Source organism: Artemia franciscana, chromosome 16 (assembly GCF_032884065.1).
Source record: "Artemia franciscana chromosome 16, ASM3288406v1, whole genome shotgun sequence".
Lineage (NCBI taxonomy): Eukaryota > Metazoa > Arthropoda > Branchiopoda > Anostraca > Artemiidae > Artemia > Artemia franciscana.
The window spans coordinates 10,183,196-10,209,931 of NC_088878.1; the positions used below are offsets into that span (position 1 = coordinate 10,183,196).

General features: G+C 35.0%; 1 protein-coding gene across 3 annotated transcripts in view; it reads left to right on the forward strand.

Annotated features, from left to right (window-relative positions):
* LOC136037048 (zinc finger protein OZF-like) overlaps nucleotides 1–24,710 on the forward strand; it is a 39,916-nt gene extending 15,206 nt beyond the window's left edge. For 2 of the 3 annotated variants that reach the window (XM_065719478.1, XM_065719477.1), the window contains one exon: nucleotides 32–4,540. In XM_065719478.1, coding sequence (XP_065575550.1) covers nucleotides 199–1,887 — 1,689 coding nt within the window. In that variant the 5' untranslated portion in view covers nucleotides 32–198 and the 3' untranslated portion in view covers nucleotides 1,888–4,540. Of the gene's footprint in view, nucleotides 1–31; nucleotides 4,541–23,112 lie in introns of those variants that run through there. The other variant, XR_010619857.1, reaches the window with a different exon arrangement.
* The last annotated feature ends 2,026 nt before the right edge of the window (nucleotides 24,711–26,736 follow it).

The following is a 26,736-nucleotide window of genomic DNA, read 5'->3' on the forward strand; positions in this document are numbered from 1 at the left end:
CTAGCTTTAATTTATTTTTCTCTTACTTTAGAGATAATGAGTTCTACTCTGAGCAATTCTGATGGTGTAATTCAACCAGAACTCTTAGGCCCAAAACTAATCGTTGTTGTGAAAAGGCTCAGCGAGAGGGCAACAGAAGAATTAACTGTTGAGATCTGACGTTGTGACTCCTGTGGGAAAACAGAAAAATCATTTTTGATGCTGGATCTTCATTTTGACACTGGCTGTGAAAAACTTTCACCAATTGAGTGTGATGTCTGCCCTGCAGTATTGCGTGATTACAGAGAGTTTGTTCCACATTTTATGGAACACCAAATGGGAGAAACGAGACGATGCCCCATTTGTTTGTGTGAATGTATTGGTGATATAAAACGACATCTAATTATAAAAGGTCATTTTACATCGACCCTGTCAGAAGTAGACCTACAGAGAAATACATTGCTAGTGGTTTCAAAGAATTCGTCTCCTAACAGTTGCTCAAATTCACATGAATCAGAAGCGAAAAGCTTAGAAAATCGGGAAATATTTTCTAATAGTCACTTGGTCAGTAAAAACCATAGAAAATTAGGAAGACATCCAAAAAAAAATACGAGGGACAAACTAGATAAGTGTGATGTAGGCAATAAGTGCTTTTCTCATTCAAGAAATTTAATTGGGCACCAGAGAGTACCTATAGGTAAAAAACTGTTTAAATGTGACGTATGTAACAAACACTTTTCTAATTCAAGCAGTTTGAATGTGCACCAAAGAGTCCATACTGGTGAAAAACCGTTTAATTGTGATATGTGTAAGAAATGCTTTTCTGCAAACGGCGATTTGATTAGACACCAGAGAACACACACAGGTGAAAAACCGTTTAAATGTGGTGTGTGTAACAAATGCTTTTCTGTAAACGGCAATTTGATTAAACACCAGAGAACACACACAGGTGAAAAACTGTTTAAATGTGATATGTGTAACAAATGCTTTTCTGCAAAAGGCAATATGATAAGACACCAGAGAACACACACAGGTGAAAAACCCTTTAAATGTGAGGTATGTAACAAATGCTTTTCTGTAAGCGACAAGTTGATCACACACCAGAGAACACACACAGGTGAAAAACCGTTTAAATGTGATGTGTGTAACAAATGTTTTTCTCAGTCAAACAGTTTGATCATGCACCAGAGAGTGCATACAGGTGAAAAACCATTTAAATGTGACGTATGTAACAAATGCTTTTCTGTAAGTGCCAGTTTGATCAGACACCAGAGAAGACACACAGGTGAAAAACCGTTTAAATGTGACCTATGTAACAAAGGCTTTGCTCAATCCGGCGATGTGATCACACACCAGAGAAGGCACACAGGTGAAAAGCTGTTTAAATGCGACCTATGTAACAAATGCTTTGCTCAATCCGGCGATTTGATTACACACCAGAGAACACACACAGATGAAAAACCGTTTAAATGTGGTGCGTGTAACAAATCCTTTTCTGTAAACAGCAATCTGATTAATCACCAGAGAACACACACAGGTGAAAAACCGTTTAAATGCTATGTATGTAAAAAATACTTTTCTCATTCAAGCAGTTTGAATATGCACCAAAGAGTCCATACTGGTGAAAAACCGTTTAAATGTGATATGTGTAAGAAATGTTTTTCTGCAAACGGCGATTTGAATAGACACCAGAGAACACACACAGGTGAAAAACCGTTTAAATGTGGTGTGTGTAACAAATGCTTTTCTCTAAACTGCAATTTGATTAAACACCAGAGAACACACAAAGGTGAAAAACCGTTTAAATGTGGTGTGTGTAACAAATGCTTTTCTGTAAACGGCAATTTCATTGAACACCAGAGAACACACACAGGTGAAAAACCGTTTAAATGTGATGTGTGTAATTAATATTTTTCTCAATCAAATAATTTGATCGTGCACCAGAGAGTGTATACAGGTCAAAAACTGTTTAAATGGGACGTATTTAACAAATTATTTTCTGCAAGCAATAATTTGATCACACACAGGTGAAAAACTGTTTAAATGTGAGGTATGTACCAAATGCTTTTCTCCAAGCGACAATTTGATCACACACCAGAAAAGGCACACAGGTGAAAAACCGTTTAATGTGACCTATGTAGCAAAGGCTTTGCTCAATCCGCCCATTTGATGACATATCAGAGAACACACACAGGTGAAAAACCGTTTAAATGTTAGGTATGTAACGAATGCTTTTATTAAGCGGTCCATTTGAACGAGTATATAAACTACATTCAGGTGAGAAATCCTTCAAACGTGATATTTGTTAGAAGGAATTCTCTAAAGTGCTTGAATTCCAAACAAGTGTTTTATGCACGTGAGAAGAAAAAGTAAATTTGTAGGTGTGTGTCGTTCATACAGTTCTACTGTTTTCAATATAGTTTTTTATGTCGTTCATAGTGTGGATATTCAACAGGAAAGTAGCTTTTAATCATTGTCCCGGTTTTCTTCTTGTCCCACTCAATTAGACTAAATATTTCTTGTGGTTTTGTTAAATCTATTTTTTGTTTATATATTTTATCCTTTTTGTAGCCTTTGCAATGAAAAATTTAAGTTAGTTTGTTACTCTGTCATTAAAAAAGAAGATTTTGGTTTTGTATGGTTGTCATCTGTGACATAAGCATGTAAAACTTAATTTGGAACATATTTTTAGTTATAGCAGGGCTTTGACTCGGGAAAGTGTTGGCCTATCTGGAGATGGTTCTCACTATACAAATTGTACTTAAGTCGTCAACTTAAACATTATGACTATAGTTGTCGTCAAATTTATTCATTATATATTAAGAGATATTTAGAAATAAATATATTAATCAATTACATTTTGAACCTGATTAATCATTTACTTGTTGGCCCCTGGATCCTATAGAATCTAGTACCTGAAAAATGAAATAATACAACATTTAATAGTAGATTATTTGTAACACCTCAACTTAAAACGAAATATTTCCTGTTAAATGTGGATTTGGACTATAATTACCAATATTTTAAGCAACAGAACCTAAAAATCTGTAAAAGCTGCAAAAATATACAAGAAAGAGACAAAACCAAAAGTAAAACTATTCCCAAATTATCCTTTTAATTTTTATTTGAATTTGGGTAGAGGGGATTAAACGTTTTACAACTCTTGTCTCTGAGGCTGTGGGGGGGGGGGGTGTCGTCTCCAAAATCGTAGCTATTGAAGGTTTTAATTATACTTGAACAATCTTTTTTTAAGTCATTATTTATAAGTAATTAGTGCTGGTTGTCCTCAAAATTATTTTTTCTTTTAACAAAATTCTACAATTTCTAGTTCAATGAACCCTTTTAGGAGTTTCTATGCCAAATTCTTCGATTCAGAAAATCTTATTGAGAAAATGGTTAAAATCACTATTGTTCTGGCTCCCATAAATTTGACAGATTCGAAAGAAAGTAGATTTTGATTCATTGAGTAAGGGTCTCAGCTAAATTTTTAAGTTTATTTTGACCCTAGCTAAAAAAAATTCCTAAATTAAATCGATTCTTTACTATGAAATGAAATTGTTTTTAATAGATTCCAACATTATTATGATTAAGCTGGTGTAAAAAAGAACACCGGCTGGTTAAACTAACAAATAGTCTTCACAATTCATTCAGTTTTTTGGCAGAAGGTTTAGTTTTGGACCAAAATGAAGGAATCACACATTGAATTATATAGTTTTTTTTGCTTTATAGTTAGCTGGTTTTTTTTTGGCTTGGTATCGCTAATCAATATTTCCGATTTAAGGTAAAGAGAAGAAAATAAATGTTAATATTGGTTGTATTTAGGTTTTGTATATTCCATTATAGTTATCAGCAAATGACTGAAGGTTTTCACTTCTGTAAATCTTTCATTCTCAGTTGAAAATCCTTCGGTATTATGCACAGTATTTGATTTTGGATATTTTAATGTGAAGAATCTCATAGAAATCATTGTTGCCTACTTCCAGAATGGTATCATTGAGCTTGAAAGCCTTCACAGGTGGATAAAGTTTGCCACGATAATTTAATCCTGCGTAGGGTATAAAACTAAATCCCTTACGGTTATGCCAGATAGAATTAGCTGTTGTTTCCCCAGACAAATTTTAAAGTTTTCGTTTATTGTCTTCCCCTACTTTGTAGATTCTGTCTATAGTCGTAATTTTGCGAGATGCGCTTGTAATGTAGGTCATACGAAGGGCACTAATAGAACTATCATATCTGTGAAAGTATATTTTCATTAGTCTAAAGTTTATTTTGACTCAAAATAAACTATTTCTTAAGAAGGTTGCTTTTATTATTTGAAACTGTGTTCAAGTGTTTGTAACCTAGCTTGGCGTAAGTTATATGCCGAACGTTTAAAAATGTGCTCCATTCGTTGTTTTATTTCGGAAGAAGGTTTTATGCTGGACGAAAGTAAAGGAATTATAGTTATAATTGATATTTTCGTTTGTTTTTATAGTTTGCCATATTCTTTCGCTAGGTTACGTGAAGTAATATTTCCAATGTAATGTAATCGGGAGAAAATAAAATAAATGTAATCAAGAGATCTATTTAGGTTTTGTATTTCTTTTTTATAATTTCAAGCCCACGTCTGCCCTTTTGAGGAAGTAAAGTGTTTCATCCTCAATTCCTTAGCTATGATGCAAAGTTATGGGTTTCGAATTTTTGAATTGAAAAATATCACTGAAATAATTTTTGCCAACGTCCATCCCGGGGCTAAACGACTAAGCACAAACTTTTAGTTAGATTTGTTAAGACTACTGGTTTAGTTCATTCCCTATAAGTTTTTGTTTTTCTACATATATAATAGTTGATTTTAGAGTTATCCTATGTAATATTTTAGCTGCTGTTATTATCCTTAATCTATCCGGGCTAATTTTTATGGCACTTGGTATTAACCAAGTGACATATAGCAATCGCCAATTCTGTCGGTCTGTCTGTCTGACTGTCGGTCTGTCGGTCCCAGTTTTGCTACTTTGGGCACTTCCAGGTAAGCTAGGACGATGAAACTTTTCAGGCGTATCAGGGAGGGGACCAGCTTAAATTAGAAATAGTTTTTTTTCCCAATTTGACCATCTGGGGGGCTAAAGGGAGAGGAAAAATTAGAAAAAATGGGTATTTATAACTTACGAGTGGGTGATCGGATCTTAATGAATTTTGATATGAAGAAGGACATCGTTACTCAGAGCTCTTATTTTAAATCCTGACCGGCATTAAGCCTCTTATTTTCCTTTTAAAATAAATCTATTGATTCATAGAATTTTGTTAGAGCTCATACCATATGATCTCTTGGCTCTTAGCTCTTCTTGCCTCGTCAAAAGTGCCATATGAGCTCTTAGCTCTTGTTATATTTAGCTGTATGAGACAGGTTATAATGTATAAGATAAGGTTTTATTTCAAAAAAGTGGCTATCACAAGCCCAAAAGGGCCGATTTCGCACTTTAATGTCAGTACAAAATTATAGAATCGCAATCGATAAAAACCTGTAAAGTTAAAACAGGGAAAAACAAAATAAACAAAATTCTATCTAGCAAGCACTATAAAGCACGCAATTGAAAAATAAACACTAAAACTCTAAGATAAAAGTTGAGTGAGAAGAGGGGGCTATTGATTTAAAATTTCAATTATGTTTGGGATGAACGTTCTTCTATATCTTTCTGTGGAAACTCTTATTGAGGTAAGAAGGGGGTTTTTTCATGAAGCAAAACGTGAGGGTGGGTTCGGGGGTTGGTTGTTGGGATAAATGATCACTAGGGAAAAGAGAAGTAGGACGAGGGTTGTGCACGGCATTGTGGGCAAAACGCAAGGAAAATAGGGCTCTCCTTTTCTTAAGGGTGACTTAATTTACCCTCCAAAGAACTGAAATATAAGGCACTGTACCCTCATTGAAGATAATGCTTAGGCACCTTTTTTTGAACTGCCTCTATTCTGTTTGACACTTTATTGGAGATGCCAAACAGGGCAAGCATATTCGAGGGTAGTACCTACGAAAGAGAGAAAAATTCTCAAATAATGCAATTTATGACATTTAAATTTATTACTCAGTTTGAGGAGAGAAAATGCAGAACTTGTACATTTTAATAAATCATTAACGGGGCAATCCCATTTTAAGTCGCTTGAGAAGGTAACAACCAGTAATTTCGTAGTATTAATAGACATATGAGGGGGGATAGGACAGGAGAAAGAAGGAGGAGTTTATAGTAAACTAATTGTCCAAACTGTTGACTTTAAAAGGTTGACTCTCACATTAGTAGCAACAGCTTCATCTGATTTTTACTCCAAGATGTCCCTTGGATTACTTTTTAGATTTTGATACATGTTTCTAAGACAGTTAAATCGTCAACAAGTTTCTATCTACCCGGGAAATCAACACCAAGACTGTTTATCATGGTAAGAATTAAAATTGGGCGTAAGAGGTTTCCCTGGGGTACACCATTATAAATTGGGAGGGGATCAGAGTAAACATTCAGGTATGTGACGACTTGCGCTCTAGGTCAACTAGGAAGTCATTGTTTATTTTATTTTTTTTTTACTAATGTATTGTGGTTAATTAAATCAAAAGCTTTTTGTAAGTCAACTGCGATAATATTGAGCCAGGTATTGTTTTTTTTTCAAGATTAATACATACACAGTCTAAAAGGTGAACCAGATAGTGTATGGTAGAGGTAGTGCGCAAATTTCTGAATTGCCTTTGATGAACATTTGAGATTATTTTTACTTTCAACCAATCCGCTAAAAAGCTTTTATATAACTTGGAAAATACCTGAGTAAGAGTAATGGGCCGGGCACCAGCAAAATCTTGTTTGCTACCCTTCTTTTTTACGGGAGTAATAAAACCTAATTTCTAACCACCAGGGAACTTACCAGTTGAGGTAATTTCATCAAAAAGTACTGACAAAGGTTCTGAAAGGTTGTCTGCAAAGACTAATTTGTACAATTGGGATGTCTAGTGGACAGGTGCTGCACTTTTTAATGTGTTTAATTTATGTATAATTATCAGATCACAAGCAGTATTCATAGATTGGAGAGGGAGGCTTTGAACTATGGAGGAAAGAAATCTATTCAGATCTTTAGCTGTAACAAGGGGCTCTACTTGTAAATGGAAATCTATGTTGTTGTGTGTTTTCCCACACATTTTTTTATGCTATTGTACCTCTGTTTTGGCTTAGTAAGCAACACATCCTTGACTTTAAATTTGTACTACGCAGAACCAGATTTACATATTTCTTTTTTCATAGGTGTACACAATGAGTTAGCTTCAGATGTTTTACCATTCTGAAAAAGATTAATTTTAAGTCTAACTAGCTTTTTTAACTGACTAGCAATGTAAGGTTTGTCATTAGAGCACTATTTTACTCTTTTTTTTCAGGAAGCTTTCCAAGTATTTGGTTCTAATCAGATTTTGGAAGTAAAACACTTTAACATTAATGTAAATATTCCCCTTAAGAATTGGCCAGTTTTCATTAGTAACTGAAGTTCTGAACTCGAAAAGGCCTTCATCGTAGATTCAGCGATAAGAGAATTGGGTAACAAAAAATGTATGATTAAAGCTGGAAAGTTGCTTTATTAATAAACAAAAATGGTAACTTCATCCAAAAGGGGGCAAAGGAACAGGTGAGCTATAGAAAGTGTGCATATTTGTGCAAATCAGATCAAGAGTAGTATTTCCTTTGGTTGTTTGTATTTTTACTATCTGATTTAAATTAAGGGAACTGCTAAGGGATTTTAACTTTAGATTATTAGCATCATCTGTTAGGAAAATAGCGACGCTTAGGAATTTTCAGAGAACAAAGTCGGCACTACCATGCATTTTGTGTGCAGTGTTTGTATTGGGAAATAATAAAAGCAGCAAAAAATCATCAAATTAAAAAGGCGACGCAAAACTTTAGGTGTCACACTTCCCCAAATGATTTGATCATTCTTTGAAAGGTTGGGAGTACGGATTAATATTGAGAATAGTTGTAATTAGGGTTGTAGTTACCTACAAATAATAATATTCCGCCTCCCATTTTACCTTGGGGGTAGTCATGACGACAATGTTTTATGAATTGGGAATAGTTATTAATTTTTGAAAGTTTAGACCTCTGTGCCTGGACCTCTGTTGCAGCAATTACATCAATTTTTGGTAATTGAAAGAGGGCCTCTTGTTCGGTCAATTTGTCAGAATTCAGGCTTTCAGTGTTCGTAACAAGGAACTTAGGAAAAGTAAAATTAGGAAAAATTTTAGGAGCCAGAAGGGGTCTGGGGAAGGAGAGCACTCCTTTTCAACGGGGATATCGTTAGCGTGGCTGGGAATCGCCGTGGAATGGAGATGATTTGTTAAACAGCTGTTACCTGGTAATTGCCATGGTAGGAATGGTGATTCAGGTCTGTCAAGAAATTGCTGGTTTGTGGCAAAGTATGGAGGGTATAGAGCAGCATACTGTAAGTGGGAAGGAAATAAGACTTCTGTATGCGAGTAGTGGGAGGAGTTAACAAAGTGTAAAGGAGGGGAGTTCGTAATCGGGAAAGCTTTATTAATTGTTGAGCTGTGTCTAACGAGTTTCGATGACAGATTTTTACTCGGGTCCGGTGCACTAAAAAGTACGGCGGAAGGGAGATGAGTGGTTCTTACAATCTATATCTTTGGACAGGGACACTGAAAGAAGGCCCAAGAGAGGGAACTTACCTTCTGCTGCTAGTGATGCATGACTAAAAAAGGACGACGAAAGGCAGATGAGTGGTTTTTACAATTTATATCTTTGCACAGGGTCACTGAAAGAGGGCCGAAGAGAGGGAACTTACCATCTGCTACTAATGATGCATGAGGAAAACTATAACATTTGTCAATGCAAGCTACAACTGGACAAAGATCCACATGGTCAAAACTGCACTTAACGAAACTACAATTACCTGAAATAAATTCTGACAAATATGTAAAAACTTACAATTTTTACGAAATTTACAGCGTTTATGATTAAAATGTTTAAAAAATCATATTTTTGCTCCTTATTCTTCTGTATTTATTATAATACTGTGTTGTATATGTATTTTAATTACTGTATGACAATGCACAAATGCAGTATTTTGATTCCTGTTAATCAACACAGACAGTTGCTGCAGGCGATAGCCCCCCTCCATTAGCAAGTTAAGTGATACTGTTTTGGTCCAATGAGTATAGACTGAAGTGACACCCAAGCAAGCTAGTGATTACATAAGCCACAGAATAATCGAGTGATACAAACCCATATGAACTATTTGTCGAACGCGTCAAGCGCCAGATAACAACGCCCATTAGGGTTTCATGGAGATGGAAAACAAATGAATGGTTTTTTTTTTTAATTACGCCACGATGATTTATCCCTGCATGGGGGGATAAAATAAACATATTCTTTTTCGGTTAAGGCAGAGGGTGTTGCCATTTTCATATATATATATATATATATATATATATATATATATATATATATATATATATATATATATATATATATATATATATATATATATATATATATGTATCTATTATTACTTTTCCTTACTATCTAGATTATAAATTTTAATCAGATTTGAAACAAATATGAACTATCTGGATTTAATCCTAACAGGGCTTGATTTAATCCGCTTAAGTTGGCTTTTGATTTCAACATTGTGGAGAAGACTTATTTAGTCCAACAAACTTTCTTTTCTGCTTGAAATTCTTTCCGATGGTTCTTTTTTAAAGCTTTGTTTCTTAGACCTACCTTTCTTTCCTTTCTGTGATTTATATTATTTACATTTGATTAGCCAGTTATCGCCTATTAATTTTTAGTGTTTGATTTATTTTTATGATCTTTATAGATTATCAAAAAGCTTTTGTGTGGTATATGTGGTTTTCAAGTTAGCTTTTACCAATAAACAATAAGTAATAAATGTCTATTTGCAAAATTTTTATTTTCTATGTGTTTATAACGAATTTAAACTACAGAGAAGCAAGTGTCAAATAAAAAAAAATCTCTTATCAAAAACCATAGAAAATCAAACTTTATATTTAAAACCCTCGGCTTAAATGAAAGGCTAAGCGCTAAAAAGAAAAATATTTTCAATAAAAATATTATTTATTTATAAAAATATCTTGAATTCGGTAAGCATAAGGAAGGTATTCATAAGTTTAAAGACCGTTAAAACTCTTTTTATGTTTTCTGATAACTTCTGGCTCAACTAGATACGTCCTTTGACCACGTTGGCTATTCATGATCTTCGAAATTAAAGTTTAAAAAATGCAATTAAAAGAAATGTATAATCGAAAACGGGGCTTATCTTCAGCCTTTAGAAAAGAAACAACGAGAAGACAGGTGAAGAGCCATTTTAGTGTTCTGATACAGTTTGCTTCAAAAATTAGTTTTCGTATTAAGTATACTTTACCTGAAACATCTGTCTTGCATTTTCGTTTTTACGGCACTTGGTATTTATCAAGTGACATATAGCGATCGCAATTTATGTCTGTCTGTCTGTCTGTTGGTCCCGTTTTTCATAGTTTGTGCACTTCCAGATAAACTAGGATGATGAAAGTTTGCAGGCGTATCAGGGACCAGACCACATTAAATTAGAAATAGTCTCTTCCCCGATTCAACCTTCTGGGGGGGGGGGGGAGTGAGCGGACAAGATAGTTGCGAAGAATTTTATTTGCCGATTAACCAAGTGATTGTTCTTTTTAATCATTACTTATGGTCTAGGGATATGATTCTATCATAGGGTGCAGGAGATTTCATGTTCGAATCTTGGACCACCCGAATTTTTACATGAAGATGGTCCAAAAATAGATACGTGATCAATATAGTGATCGCTGAAAGTTGGCAGGCACATGAGGGACCTGACAAGATTAAATCAGAAAGTCACTTCCCCATTCAACCTTCTGGGGTGGGGGGGGCGAGCGAACAAGATAGTTGAGAAGAATTTTATTTGCCGATTAACCAAATGAATGTTCTTTTTAATTATTACTTGTGGTCTAGGGATATGATTCTCGCATAGGGTGCAGGAGATTTCATGATCGAATCTCGGACCAACCCAATTTTTACATGAAGATGGTCCGAAAATAGATACGTGATCAATATAGCGATCGCTCAAAGTTGGCAGGCACATGAAGGACCAGACAAGATTAAATTAGAAATAGTCTCTTCCCCGATTCAACCTTCTGGTGGGGGGAGTGAGCGAAGAAGATAGTTGAGAAGAATCTTATTTGCCGATTAACCAAATGATTGTCATTTTTAATTATTACTTATGGTCTAGGGATAGGATTCTCGCATAGGGTGCAGGAGATTTCATGTTCGAATCTTGGACCAACTGAATTTTTACATGAAGATGGTCCGAAAATAGACCTGAATGGGACCTGACAAGATTAAATTAGAAATAGTCACTTCCCTGATTTGACCATCTGGGGGAGGGGGCCTTATGGAAGGACGGTTAATTCGGAAAAATTTAAAAAATGAGGTATTTTTAACTTATGAACGGGTTATCGGATTTTAATTAAAATTAAATAAAATAAAACAAGTTTTTTAACTGTAAGTAAGGAGTGACATTAAAACTTAAATCGAACAGAAATTATTCTGTTTATGAAAGAGGTTGTACCCTCCTCAACGCCTTGCTCTTTACGCTAAAGTTTGACTCTTCTTTACAACCCTTTTTTTTTTTTTAATAAAACACTAGTGGACTAGTCTAGTGTACAGCTGCTGCACTTTTCAATGTCTTTAATTTTGCCTCAGCATCTGAGAGCAGAATAATAGGGAAGTTGGCAGAATGTAGATAATAAGCAGTATTCATAGAGAGGGGAAGAAGGCTTTGAACTATGGAGGAAAGAAATTTATTCAAATCATTAGCTGAAACAAGGGGCTCTTCTTGTAAATGGAAATATATGTTATTATGTGTTTTCCAACTCATTTTTTATATTATTGTACCGCTGTTTTGGCTTAGTAGGCAACAAATCCTTGACTTTACATTTGTAATACGCAGAAGAACATTTATATATTTCTTTTTTATATGTTTACAGACTGAGTTAGCTTCAGATTTTTTGCCATTCTGAAAAATATTAATTTTAAGTCTAATTATCTTTTTTAACTGACTAGTAATGTAAGGTTTGTCATTAGAACACTATTTTACTTTTTTCTTCAGGGATGGTTTCTAAGTATTTGGTTTTAATCAGATTTTGGAAGTAAGATACTTTAACAATAATATCATTATTCCCCTTAAGAATTGGCCCCTTTTATTAGTAATCCAAGTTCCAAACTGGAAAAGGCCTTCATTGGAGATTGGACGATAAGAGAATTGTGTAACAGAAAATCTATGATTAAAGCTGGAAAAAGACTTCATTAATAAACAAAAATGGTAACTTCCTCAAAAAAGGGGGCAAAGGAACAGGTGAGCTATATAAAGTGTGCATATTCGTGCAAATAAAATCAAAAGTAGTATTTCCTTTGGATGTTTGTATTTTTACTATCTGTTTCAAATTAAGGGAACTACAAAGGGAATTTAACTTTAGGTCATTAGCAACACCTATTAGAAAAATACCGGCGTTTCAGAATTTGCAGAGAACGAAGTCGGCACTATTATGTAGTTCCTGGAAGAACCGCTGTCTTTGTGCAGTGTTTCGATTTGGGGAATAATAAAAGCAGCAAAAAACCATCAAATTTAAAAGGTGACGCAAAACTTTGGGTCTCACACTTACCCAAATGATTTGATCATTCTTTGAAAGTTTAGGAGTACATATTAATTTTGGGAAGAGTTGTATTTAGGGTTGTACTTACCTACAAATAATAATAGTTCGCCTCCCTTCTTACCTAGGGGGTAGCCATGAGTACGAGGTTTTACAAATTTGGAGAAGTTATTAATTTCTAAAAAGAGAAGGTTCTGTGCTTGGACCTTTGTTACAGCAATTAAATCAATTTTGTGCAATTAAAAGAGGAACTCTAGTTCGGTCAATTTGTCAGAATTCAAGCTTTCAGCGTACGTAACAAGAAACTTAGGAAAAGTAAAATGGTTACTAAAGCAAGCAGTTGCTTGTTTGCTAATTGTAGAAGCCAGAAGGGAGTAAGAGGAGTGTGGGTCTGGGGAAGGAGAGCACTCTTTTTCAACGGGAATATTGTTAGCTTTGCTGGGAATCGCAGTGGAATGGAGATGATCAGTTAAACAGCTGTTACCTGGTAATTACCATGGTGAGAATGGTGATTCAGGTCTGTCAAGAAATTGCTGGTTTGCGGTAAATTAGGGAGGGTATAAGGCAGAATACTGGAAGTGGGAAATAAATAAGACTTCTGTATGCGAGGAGTGGGAAGAGATAACAAAGGGTAAAAAAGGGTAGTTCGTGATCGGGAGAGCTTTATTAATTGTTGAGCTGTGTCTGATGAGTTTCGATGAGAGATTTTCGCTTCGGTCCGTTGCACTAAAAAAGGACAGCAGAAGGGAGATGAGTGGTTCAGAAGGGGAGATGTTTATGGAACACATATGAACTATAGGTCGAACGCATCAAACCCCAGACAACAACGCCCATTAGGGTCTCATGGAGCTGGAAAACAAATGAATGGGTTTTTTTCGTTACGTCACGATGATTTATCCCTGTATGGGGGATAAAATAAACATATTCTTTTTTTGGTTAAGGCAGAGGGTGCTGCAATTTTCATCTCTTTTTACCCTCCTCAACGCCTTGCTCTTTACGCTAAAGTTTGATTCTTTCCCAGAACCCTACTTAAAAAAAAATAAAAATTTTAGTGTAAAGAGCGAGGCGTTGAGGAGGGGACCTCTTTCATAAACGGAATAATTTCTGTTCGTTTTGATTTTTAATGTCGCTCCTTAATTACAGTCAAAAAACTCGCTATATTTTATTTAATTTCTGAATGTTTTGAATTAATGCATGTTTTGATTTTGGCTCACCACACATGAATAATTAAAACAAAATTTGCATGTTTGTTTTTCTTTTTTTTGGCTTAGTTGCTTTCTCATAGTTTTGACCGGACAATTTTGATAAATAAAACGGTGGGAGAGGAGGCCTAGTTGCACTCTAATTTTTTGCTACTTAAAAAGGCAACTTGAACCTTTAATTTTTTTTACGAATGTTTTTATTAGTAATAAATTTACGTAACTTACGAATTAACTTACGCAATGAAATTCTATATTTGTATATTTTATTACGTATATGAGGGTGTTCTCCCCCTCGTCAATACTTCGCTCTTCACACTAAAGCTTCAACTTGGTCACAATTCTTTAAGAATGCCCATGAATCACAAACACCGTAGAATAAATAGTTGAAATTACTAAAAACACTTTAGCGTAAATAGTGAGGTATTTTGGAGGAGACAAACTCCATTATATACGCAATAATTTTTGTTCGTTTTAGATTCTATTGCTGCTCCTTACTTCCACCTGAAAAAACTTTTTTTATTTATTTTCTCATTGTTCTTTTAAATAATGCTAAGAAATCCTGCGGCCCCTTCATGGAAATTTGTATCCCTCATGATAGATTCCTCTATTTAACGATCCTCCCACGTAAGCCCCTCCCCGACCCCCTTTACCGTGAAAAGGTCCCCCTGAAATCGTCTGTACACGTCCCAATAACCATTACTATATGTAAACAATGGTCAAAGTTTGAAATTTGCAGCCCCTTCCCCAGGGACTGTGGGAGAGCCAGTCGTCCCCAAAGACATAATTAGGACTATGTTAGGTTTTAGGTTTTTACTAATTAGGTTACTAATTTACTAGTAGATTTACTAATTAGGTTTTTCGACTATGCTGAACAAAATGGTGATCTTAAAATTTTGATCCAGTATTTTTGGGGGAAAATGAGTGTGGGAGGGGGCCTAGATGCCCTACAATATTTTGGTCACTTAAAAAGGGCACTAAAACTTTTAATTTTCGTTAGAATGAGCCCTCTCGTGACATTCTAGGACCGCTGGGTCGATACGATCACCCATGGGGAAAAGAAAAAATAAATAAACACGCGTCCGTGATTTGTCTTCTGGCAAAAAAAAAAAACAAAAAAAAAAAACTCCCACTTCTACAGTAGGGTTCTCTGATACGCTTAATCTGATGGTGTGATTTTTGTTTACATTCTTTGACTTTTAGGGGTTGTTTCCCCATATTTTCTAAATTAAGGCAAATTTTCTCAGGCTCGTAACTTTTGATGGGTAAAACTAAACTTGATGAAACTTATATATTTAGAATCAGCGTAACATTTGATTCTTTTAATGTAACTATTGGTATGAAAATTCTATTTTTTTAGTTTCTGTTACTATTGAGCCGGGTCTCTCCTTATCGTTACCACGGACTGTTTGATTGATATTTAGAAGGATTTCGTATCTCAGAGGTTTTATTTTAAATTCCGACCGAATCCGGTGACATTGGGGGAACTTGAAGGAAAGAGATCGTAATGAAACTTGGTGGGATGAAGCTCTTGGCTCTTTCGACCTCGTCACAAGTGCCATATGAGCTTTTGGCTCTTGTTTTCTTTTCAACTGGCTAAACATCAGCCTCGCTTTGGCTTCTTAAGCTATTTTTTGTCAAATTTGCTGCAAATACACATGACAATTAAATTGTATTTTCATTGTCTAAGTGGTTTGAGCAGAAACTATAACTATCTTTATTTTTAAATATTGGAAAAAATCTTGAATTCAATTTCTAATGGGAAAGATCTAACGTGAGTACGTAGCTTTTATTAGTAGTAGAAAAAAGTGAAGAACGTCGAAGGACAATTTATGATTGTAAGTCATGCATTTTAAGTTCGCACACGAGCGGTAAATCTGTTAGGAGTGATTAGTAAAAATTTTGCCTTATTTTTACAGCTTTAACTTAATCAATTTCTTTAGTTATTAGCGCAATTCCAATTTTAGATCCTTCTGATCCTGAATTTGATAGAGATATTGCTTCATTATTTTTGAATGATATAAGAAGTAAATGTTTAAAAGCCCCTTTCAATTTTGATTCTTCAAGTCAGGATTATAATCCAAATTCTGCAGTAAAATTTTTGACAACTGTGGGTAATATAATGGCCAAAGAAAGTGCCGGGATAAATATGGGAGATATTTCGGGGGTTAGTATAACCGATATACCTATGGAGGGCAACAGCAACCTCTAAGTAAAAAATGAACATAGGCCGGAGAAAGAGCAAAAAATAAGTAAAAATATATGGTCATAAGCAGCTTAACACTGAGAAAAATATAATTTTTCCCTAAAAATACTATCATTTTGATAAAAAAAAATCTATCGTCTTGGGAAAATGGAGAATTTGTTTTTGAATTTGTTTTTGTCCAAGATACAGTTTTTTCATTTGGGCTTCGTGGGTAAGCAAGGAAAGCTAAAAAACAATGTAAATTAAGGTTAAAAACACATCGGCATTTTTCTTCTTTCATTCTAAATGACATTTCCTCAGTTTCCTATCAAACGTTTGACCGTGTCTTATACAAAATCTTCTGAAAACAACTATTTAATCCAGACAAAGGAAACGGGAGAGGGGGGGGGGGATGTTTCAGCACCCTATTTTTCTTTATCTGACCTTTGAACTATTTTTGATAAAATGGTTATCTAGAATTTTTATGTTATGCATTCGGGAAAAAAAGTGTGTGGGAGGATCAATGTTCTTCAACCACTTTTGACTCTTGAAAAGTGAACTAGAACTTTCAATTTCCAATTAAATGAGCCATCTCTAAGGTTTATACGGGCATCCCTTTTATAAGAACCATATATGCCCCAAGGGCATAAATTACAACGCTTGCACCGGGAGGGGGAGGTGGCACCTTAGTTTTTGCAATCTGAGTTTTGACATATTAATAAAAAATGGTTATCTCAGGTATGGTTCGGTGGGAGCTGTTGATACTGAAATTTTTGTTATCTCAGTTTGAACTATTTGGAAAAAAAATGACCGTCTCAAAGATTTTGTCGAATGATTTTGAGGGGATACGAGCATCGGAGGCGGGGGGCTAGATGCCGTTCAATCTCTTTTAGCTTTTCAAAATTGAACTAGAACTTTCAATTTCCAAGCAATGAGCCCTCTATGAAGTTTATACGAGCTTCCCCTCCATAAGAACCATATGTGACCCCAGAAAATAACTCACAACGACTGCCTCCGGTCCCGTCCCTGGGGAGTTGCGTCGAGACCAGAGTTTTTTTTTTCTGAGTTTTGAACTATTTAAAAATATTTCGGAAAATCTCACACTTTTTATCTGATGCATTTGGAGGGAAAGGGTGGGGGGGGGGGGAGCTAGTCATCCTCCGATGTCTTTTCACACTTAAGTAAGTAGTGCTCATGAAAAGTAATGCTTATGAACTATTTGTTGATGGTTCGATGTAAAAAAAATAATATTAGTGATTTATTAATTGGTAACTTCTTCCGCAACAAATAATGTGTCTTTTTATTCTTTTTTTATTTATTTTTTTGTGCCTACAGGAACTTTTGCTGTCTGAGTATATTTATGAATTTTGTTATCATTATTTGCTACATATGAGGAGGCATACAGACACGGGTTCAAAGTATGTAGGTAGGGCTAAAAACTGATTCTGATGCAACTTAAAGATAAGATGGAACCGCTCAAGTGAAATTCTGTAAAATTTTATTAAGAAATGAATGAATTTTGCATAATGATTGGGATGAGGTGACTTTTCAAAGTATTCAAGGCATAAAGGAGCCGTCGAAGTAAATTTTTGGTTGTGAATTAATGAATGATTTGGATTTGAATCGACAAGATCATTTAGTGCTTTTCCATTAATCTTGTCAAGGGCTGAATAGTTCTTATGATTATTTATCTGAGTTTTGTTATAATGTGCATAACATATATGTTTTGGTTTGATTGACACTAGGTTGAGTGCAGAAAATGAAGAGCTATTCGATGGTGAGCCTTATAATTTTTTTTTAGGAAAAATAGGAGCAATTCCAGGCCAGGTGGGTCGGCGGCTTAGGTTAGATTGCGCCTCGAAGCTAAGGTAAGACAGGATTTAGCGGTGTTTAATGAGATGATGAATGAGACTTTGGTATTGGAAGTTCGAACCCAGCCGCAGGATAATCTTTCGTGGCTATTGTGTATAAACCCCCTTCAGTGCCGAATCATAAGTTTCTTGAATTGATTGAAACCCAATTAGAAAAGGTCTTGATGATCCAGGTGATTTTAATATGATTTGATGCAACAGAATGATAAAACTTGCCGAAGCTTTTGAGATTTAATGTACAGTTTCAGTATGTTTAATGTTACAGTTACTATTAATGTTTGCACGAGAGTAACGGAGAATACTGCTACTTTAATTGATAATTTATTTATCAATAAGAAATTTAGTTAGCTAAAAGTTAGCTAAATTATACGATTATTGTTTGTTGTGATATTAAGTTTTTTCATTATGATTCAATTAATCGTAATAGTTTTAATCAGGAGATTTTTGCGAAAGGTGGTCTCCGGAAGCTTAGGGAAGTCTTGGGCAGGTCTGATTGGTCTTTTTTTAAAACCAATTTACCACTTTTGGTGATAAATTTAGTGAATAGTATAGCAAAATCATTGATATTCTTCGTGAAACATAAAAAAAGCAACAAAGCAACACAGAAAAAACGCGAAACCCAGAAAGCCTTGAAGCACATTGAAAAAAGACATGCATTATATAGAAAAAGTATTCTAAGTAACAATGACTTGGACCGAGATATATATAAGAAATACAATATTGCATTGAACAAATTGTTAACAAAGGTGAAGCCGACTTATTTTACAAAGCAGTTTGAAGAGGCTAAGGGTTCCTCTGCAAAGACTTGGAGAATTATTCAATCGGTTATTGGTGAGGAAAATTTACCATTGACACAATTTGTTGGTAATATTAATTTTTTTAAAGTTGGAAGGAATATAAAAGTATCGATTGAGGAACACTTTGAGGAAGGAAACTTATGAGAAACGTTTGCCTCCTCCAAGTGATACAAGCTTGCTATCCAAGAAAATCAACGCTCTCGAAGTGACAGAATGTGTGAATGAGATAAAAAATGGTGCCGCAGGATCTGACTGTTTGTGAACATGTTTGTGGAAATGGTAAATGGGTCTTTCAAGGAAGGGACGCTTCTTTATATTTTTAAAATGGTGGGAATTGTGCCATTGCATAAAGGTGGTGACTGAGGTGATTACAGTAATTTCAGACCGATATCGTTTCTACCTATATTGTCTAGAATTTTTGAAGAATTGATTTATGTTCAAATCGAACAGTATTTAGAGAAAAAGAATTTATTTTATAGGAATCAGTTTGGTTTTAGCAGGAAACACTCGTTGCAGTTTTTGACGAATTTGGTTAATGATGCTTTGGATAGTAAGATGAAGATCGCTACATTATTTTTCGATATTTTGGAAACTTTTTTTATCTGGCCTTTGAACTATTTTTAACAAGATGGCTATATCAAAGTTTTTGATCCATACATTTGGGAGAAATAGGGTGTAGAGGGGGCTAGATGTCCTTGCTTTTAGTTAAATTTTGACTATTAAAAAGTGAAAAACAATTTTCAATTCCTGATCAAATGAGCTCTCTGAAATTTATACGAGAATACCTTCCATAAAAACCATATATTCCCTCTCGGCATAATTTACAGCACCTGCCCCCGGGCACAGGGGGCTTTGTCTATATCAAAGTTTTTGTTATCTGACGTTTAAACTATTTTTAAGAAACTATGTATCTCAAGTTTTTTATGTGATGATTTTGGGGGAAAGGGGGGGGGGGATCTAACTGCCTTCCGATCACTTTTGACTCTTAAAAAGCGAACTAGAACTTTCAGTTTCCAAACAAATGAGCCCTCTCTTAAGTATGTACGCGCATTCTTCTATTAGAGCCATATATGCCCCCACGGCATAACTTATAACGCCTGCCTCCCCCCGTCCCTATGGGTTTGTTTCGACACTAGATCCATGTAATCTGATTTTAGAACCATTTTTAAGAAAATCGCTATCTTAAATACTTTTTCAGATGGGTCTGAGGAAAAAGGGGGGGGGGTAGTTGGCCTTTGATATCCTTTGACTCTTGAAAAGTGAACTAAATCTTTCAATTTCCAATCAAATGATCCCTCTCTAAAGTTTACACGAGTATCTCTTCCATAAGAACCATATATGCCCCCAGGGCTTGGCTTACAACGACTGCCCTGAGCCCGAAGGGTTGTATCGAGACCAGAGTTTCTGTTGGCTAACCTTTTAACTATTTTTGAAAATGGCTATCTTAAAATATTGATCTGATGTATTTGGGGGAAAGGGGCATGGGGGGGGGGATTGTTGTTGCATTCTGATCTCATTTGACTTTTAAAAAGTAAAAGTTTTAAAACTTTCACTTTCCAAACAAAATAGCCCTCTCTGAAGTATAGACGAGTATTCGTTCCATAAGAACTACAAATGCCCCCAGGGCATAATATACAAAGTTTTGCCCCTGAGCCCTGGGGGGATGTTTCGACACCGGATTTTTCTTTAACTGATCTTTGAACTATTTTTGACAAAATAGCTATCTCAAATTTTTATGTGATGCAATTGGGGAAAAAGGGCGTTGGGGAGGCTTACTGTTCTCCAATCACTTTTGAATCTTATAAAGTGAACTAGAATTTTCAATTTCCAATGAAGTGAGCCATCTCTGAAGTTTATATGAGCATCCCTTCTATAAGAACTATATATGTCCCCAGGGCTTAAATTACAGTGCCTACTCCTGGACCTTAGGGGGTTGTGTTGACACCGGAGTTTGTATTATCTGAGTTTTGAACTATTAAAAAAAAAATGCTATCTCAAAATTGGGCCCTGGGGGATCGTTTTGGCACCAGAGTTTTTGTTATCTGAGTCCCCAGGGAATAAATTAAAACAACCACTCCAAGGCCTTGGGGGGTTGTGCTGAAACCAGAGTTTCTATTAAATGACCTTTTAACTAATTTTAACAAAATGGTTATTTCAATTTTGTCATCTAATGCATTTGGGGAAAAAAGGGGTTTGCGGGGGGTGGTCTAGTTGCCCTCCAATACCCTTTTACTCTTAAAAAGTGAACAAAAATTTTCCTTTCCAGACCTCTCTGGAATATATACGAGCATCCTTTCCATATGAATCATTTATGCTCTAGGGCATAACCTACAACGCCTGCCTCTGGGTCCTCCTTTGTTAATTCGACACCAGAGTTTTGTAGCCTAACTTTTTAACTGTTTTTAACAAATTAGCTATCTCAAAATTTTTATCTGATGTATTTTAGGGAGAGGGGGCTTGGAGGAGGGGGGCTAGTTGCCCTCCGATTTCTTTTGACTCTTAAAAAGGGAACTAGAACTTTCACTTTCAAAATAAATGAGCCCTATCTGAAGTTTATACGAGCTCCCTTCCATAAGAACTATATATACCCCCAGGGCATAACTTAAAACGCCTTCCTCCGGGCCCTAGGGGGTTGTATCGACACAGGAAATTTTGTTATCTGACCTTTGAACTATTTTTTAGCAAAATGTTTATATCAAAATTTTTATCCGAAACATTTGGGTTAAATAGGGCTTGAGGGGGAGGGGGGCTAGCTGCCCTCAGACTACTTTTGATTCTTAAAAAGTGAACTATAACTTTCAATTTTCCAATCAAATGAACCCACTTAAGTTCATACGAGTATCCCTTCCATAAAAACCATATTATCCTAGGGCATACCTTACAGCACCTTTCCCCGGGCCTTGGGGGCTTTAATGACATCTTATTTTTGTTATCTGACCTTTGAATTATTTTTTACAAAATCTCTATCTCAAGGTTTTTATTTGATGCATTTGGGGGGAAAAGGGCGGGGGTATTGGGCTAACTGCATTCCGATCACTTTTGGTTCTTATCGAGTGAACTAAAACTTCAAATTTCCTAGCAAAAGAGCCTTTTCTGAAGTTTATACGAGGATCCCTTCCATATGGGCCCTTTATGCCCCAAGGGAATAACTTACAACGCCTACCCCCTTGCCCTGGGGGTTGTGCCGACATTGGAGTTTTTTTTTATCTGACCTCTGAACAATTTTTAACAAAATGGCTATCTCAAAATTTGTATCTGATGCCCTTGGGGGAAGAAGGGAGTGGGGGGCACATGCCCTCCCCCTTTTCCCTTAGGAAAAGCTTTAACGGAATTTTGAACTTCCCGTGAGGTTGTTAAGAGAAGGGTTTTGAATGCATAGTGATTGAGGAGGGGTGTTCTAATCTGTATATGCCTCAGGTGTCTCGGTACTTTAGTAGTTGTTAGTAGTAGAAACTGAAGGGAAGAATCCTAAAACGATCTTAAACTAAAATAAATCGTCGACTCAAAGTTGAAACTAATGAAAATACCACAAATAGAATCATTTCTTCCAAGTAGTAGAGAAATTCCCTATCTACTATCCTCATTTTCTTTATTCAATAGTGATAATGTTTGTTAGTGGATTCGTTGGCGGGGGGGGGGGCGGGGTCGATCCACCCTCAATAGCCTGGAGAAAAATTTGAGTAACAAAAAAACTTTTGCTCGTTGAAAGTCTCAAATTCATTCTTTACTTTGAGGACTTAACTTTCTTTTTTTGGATTAATCCATTCTTGTTCTTAATTTTTTAAATGCAAAAAAAAACAGGGGTTAAACTTCTTAATGTATTAAACATTAATTCTTGTACAAATATACCGCGGAAAAACCTTATCATCAAGTAAATAGGTGAGCCTAGTTGATGGTAAAATTATGAAAATGTGCTATACTTCCTGTTTCACCACCTTTGCTCAGGTTAAATTACTTTCGCTGATAGGAAAAGGTCTTTTACTTCCTAAAATATATCAGTTCAATATAAGATTTCGTTGTTTTATTTGGATATGAATAACAAAAAATGGATATAAATACACCTTGTATATCTACAAATAGGACAGACTTGGGATCACTGAAAAACAAGAAATTATTGAAAACAAGGCTAATGAAATAGTGCGTAGTTCAACTGCGAGATTTTGTCTCCTATGATTGGTATGGGATTTGAAGGAATTTGAATGGGGATATGAATCTTGAAGCATATCCCTTTCTTCTAATTTAATTTAGGATAGAACTTGATCTGCATTATATCAGATAGCTTAAAAACTTAAAAATTTTGGGAAGACAATTTAAACCCTAATCATGTGTTACATTTGAAACGCTCACTTTTTATCGATATTTGTTATGCTAGCTTTAACTTATTTTTCTCTTACTTTAGCGATAATGAGTTTTACTCTGAGCCATTCTGATGGCACAGTTCAACCAAATCTCTTAGGCCCAAAACTAATCGTTGTCATGAAAAGGCTGACAGAGAAGGGTATAGAAGCATTAACTGCTGGGATCTGGTATGGTGACTCCTGTGGCAAAGTCAAAAAATTTATTTTTGATGATAGGTCTTCATTTTGACACTAGCTGTGAAAAACTTTCACCAATCGAGTGCGATGTCTGCCCTGCAATAGTTCGTAACTATAAAGACTTTGTTCCACATTTTTTGAACACCAAATTAGAGAAACAAGAAGATGCCTTATTTGTTTGTGAGAATGTATTGGCGATATAAAACAACATCTAACACTAAAAGGTCACTTTTCACTGACCCTGTCAGAACTAAACCTACAAGGAAATACATTGCCGCCAGTTTCACAGAATCCATCCACTGGCACTTGCTCAAATTTGGAACAAGAAGCAAAGGGCCTAGACAATCACGAAACAACCAAACAATCAAATAGTCACTTGCATAGTAAAAACCGTAGAAAATTAGAAAGACATTCTAGAATAAATGTGGGGGGGGACTCTATAAGTGTAATGTATAAAAGAAACACTTTTCTTATCCAAGCAATTTGATTGTGCACTAGAGCGCACACAGGTGAATAACGGTTTAAATGTGACGTGTGTAACAAATGCTTTTCTCAATCTATCGATTTGTATAATCACCAGAGAACACAGACGAAAAACTGCTTAAATGTGAAAAAAATAACAAATGTTTTTCTCAATCAGGCAATTTGATTGTGCACCAGTGAGTGCATAGAAGTGAAAACCTTTTAAATGTGATGGATGTAAGAAAGGTTTTTCTGCATCAAGCCGTTTGAATTATCACCGAAGAGTCCATACTGGTGAAAAACTGTTTAAGTGTGATGCGTATAAAAAATACTTTTCTCGATCAAGTAATTTGATTTTGACCAGAGAGCATATACATGTGAAAAACCATATAAATGTAATGTATGTAACAAATGCTTTTTTTCAATCAAACAGTTTTGATACAGCACCAAAGAGTGCATACAGGTAAAAAAAGACCGTTTAAATGGGATGAATATAAGAAAGGTTTTTTCTGTATCAAGCAGTTTGAATCTGCTCCGAAGAGTGTATATTAGTGATAAACTGTTTAATGTGATGTGCGTAAGGAATGCTTTTCTTGATCAAGCAGTTTGAACAAGCATAAAACTTTATAGGTGAAACACCGTTTGTATGAGATGTATATAACAAATGCTTTTCTTAAAACAGCAACTTAATTAAACAAGAGAAAACACACACAGGTGAAAAAACCGTTTAAATGTGATTTATGCAACAGATACTTTTTTTAATCAAGTAGTTCTATTTTGCACAAAGAAGTGCATATAGGTAAAAACTTTTTAAATTTGATCTGTTTAAGAAATCCTTTTCTCGATCTCACCATTTGAACGAGTATGAAAAAAAACTATATGCATACGATAAACCCTTCAAACGTGGTATTTTTTAAAAAGGATTCTCTCAGGTGCTTCAATGCCCACCAAGTATCTCACACACTTGAGTAGAAAAATAACTAATTTTAGGTTGTGTGGTATGGTTGAGGGTTGAAATATGAATTTTGTGCAAGTATCTAATGTTTTCAATATAGTTTTTGCTATTACACGTACACTGGATGTTCAATAGGACAGTAGTTTTTAAGCATTTGGGTTTTCCTCTTGTCTTACTGAATAAGTTTGTATCTTTCTTAGGAGTACTTTTTGTTTTATGTTCCATTAATTAATTTACTTTTTATATATTTATTTCATCCTTTTTATAGCCTTTGTAATGAGCAATTTAAGTTAGTTTGCTAAGTGAAATTATGCAATAGGAAATACTACATTATTTTAAATATATAAATTCAAAACGATATATTTGCCATCGAATGTGGACTTTGACAGTAAGCAGAAATATTTTGAAGTTACAAAATCAGAATACCCTTATAAGCTACAAAAACGTACGAAAAAGAGATAAAACCAAACGTGCAACTATTCATAAGATATCCCTAATAATTTTTAATTTATTTTGGGCAGAGGGAATATGATAACTTACATATCATACCTCTTTCCCAACATCTCTCCCCTTAGAATAATTAAAGCTATATGCGGACACTAAAAAAGTTAAATTATATACAAGCCTTTCCTCAGAGGCTGTGGGTGCTGTCGTGTGTTAAATCGTAGTAATTGAACCTTATAATTACACCTGAACAATTTTTTCAATTTTTGTCATTGTTGAGAAAACAATGACAAAAATTTGAGGCGAACCTGGTTCGCCAAAAATTTGTGTTCACTTTTGAAAATGTTGCAAAACTTGCAATTTTTAGCTAAATAAGCCCTGCTGGAAGTTTCTATGTCAAATCCATCCTTACAAAGTGGCCTGATAGAAAAAGGGTAATACATACTTAAATTTCCTCCTTAATTAGTCTCCGCTATTGATCTGCCTGTCATAAATTTGACAAATTTGAAATAGAGTCGATTGTGATTCATTGAGTAAGTGTCTCCGTTAAATTCTCAAGTTCATTTTGACCAAAGCTAAAACGTTCCTAAATTAAGTCGCTTCCTGACTGTGAAATGAAACTTTCTTTGAAAGATTCCAACATTACTATGACTAAGATAATATAAATATTGCCGGCTAATTAAAATAACAAATAGTTTTCTCAATTCATTGTGTCTTTATGGTAGAAGGGTTTGTTTTGGACTGAAATAGAGGAATTTTACGTATAATTGGTATATATATTTTTTTATAATTAGCCATTTTGTTTTACTTGGTAATATTAAGTAATACCTCTAATTTAAAGTACAGGGGAGAAAATAAATGTCAATATTTAGTTATATTTAGATTCAGTATATTCTATTATGGTGGTCAGCAAATGACTAAAGCGTTTTGAGCTACTGTAGATTTTCATTTCTCAGTTGAAAGTCCTTCTCTATTATGCAGAGTATGTGGTTTTGGGTATTTTAAGGTGAAGAATATCGTACAAATCACTTTTGAAACTTTTGTAAGGGTATCATTGAGCTAGACAGTCTACAGAGTTAGGTAAATAAAGTCAGCCAAGATAATTTACTCCTGCGTAGGGTATAAAACTAAATCCCTTACGGTTATGATAGGTGGGGTTCGTTGCTATTTTCAAAGACGGATTTTAAAGTTTCAGTTTCTTAGCTTCCTCTACCAAGTAGATTATGCTCATAGCCGTAATTTTGTGAAATGCACTAGAACACATGTAGGATCAGTGGGAGGTAATACAAAGGGCAACATTAAAACTGTCATATAAGTGAAAGCATATTTTTACGATTAACAAGTTAGAATAATAGATTTTGCACGGGGCTGAATCGAGTTGGAATCGAGTTGGAGGTTTTAGTTGAAAAAGAGTTTCATTTAAAATTTTTAGTTTATTTTGACCCAAAATAAAATGTCCCTTAAGAAGGTCACTTCTTTGCTTTGAAACAATTTTCAATCGATTGCAACATAACTTGGCGTAATCTTTATGCAGAACGTTTAAATGTGTACTTCGTTCAGTGTATTTTTTAGCAGAAGGTTTTATACTTGACGAGAGTAAAGAAAACACAAATATAATTGATATATT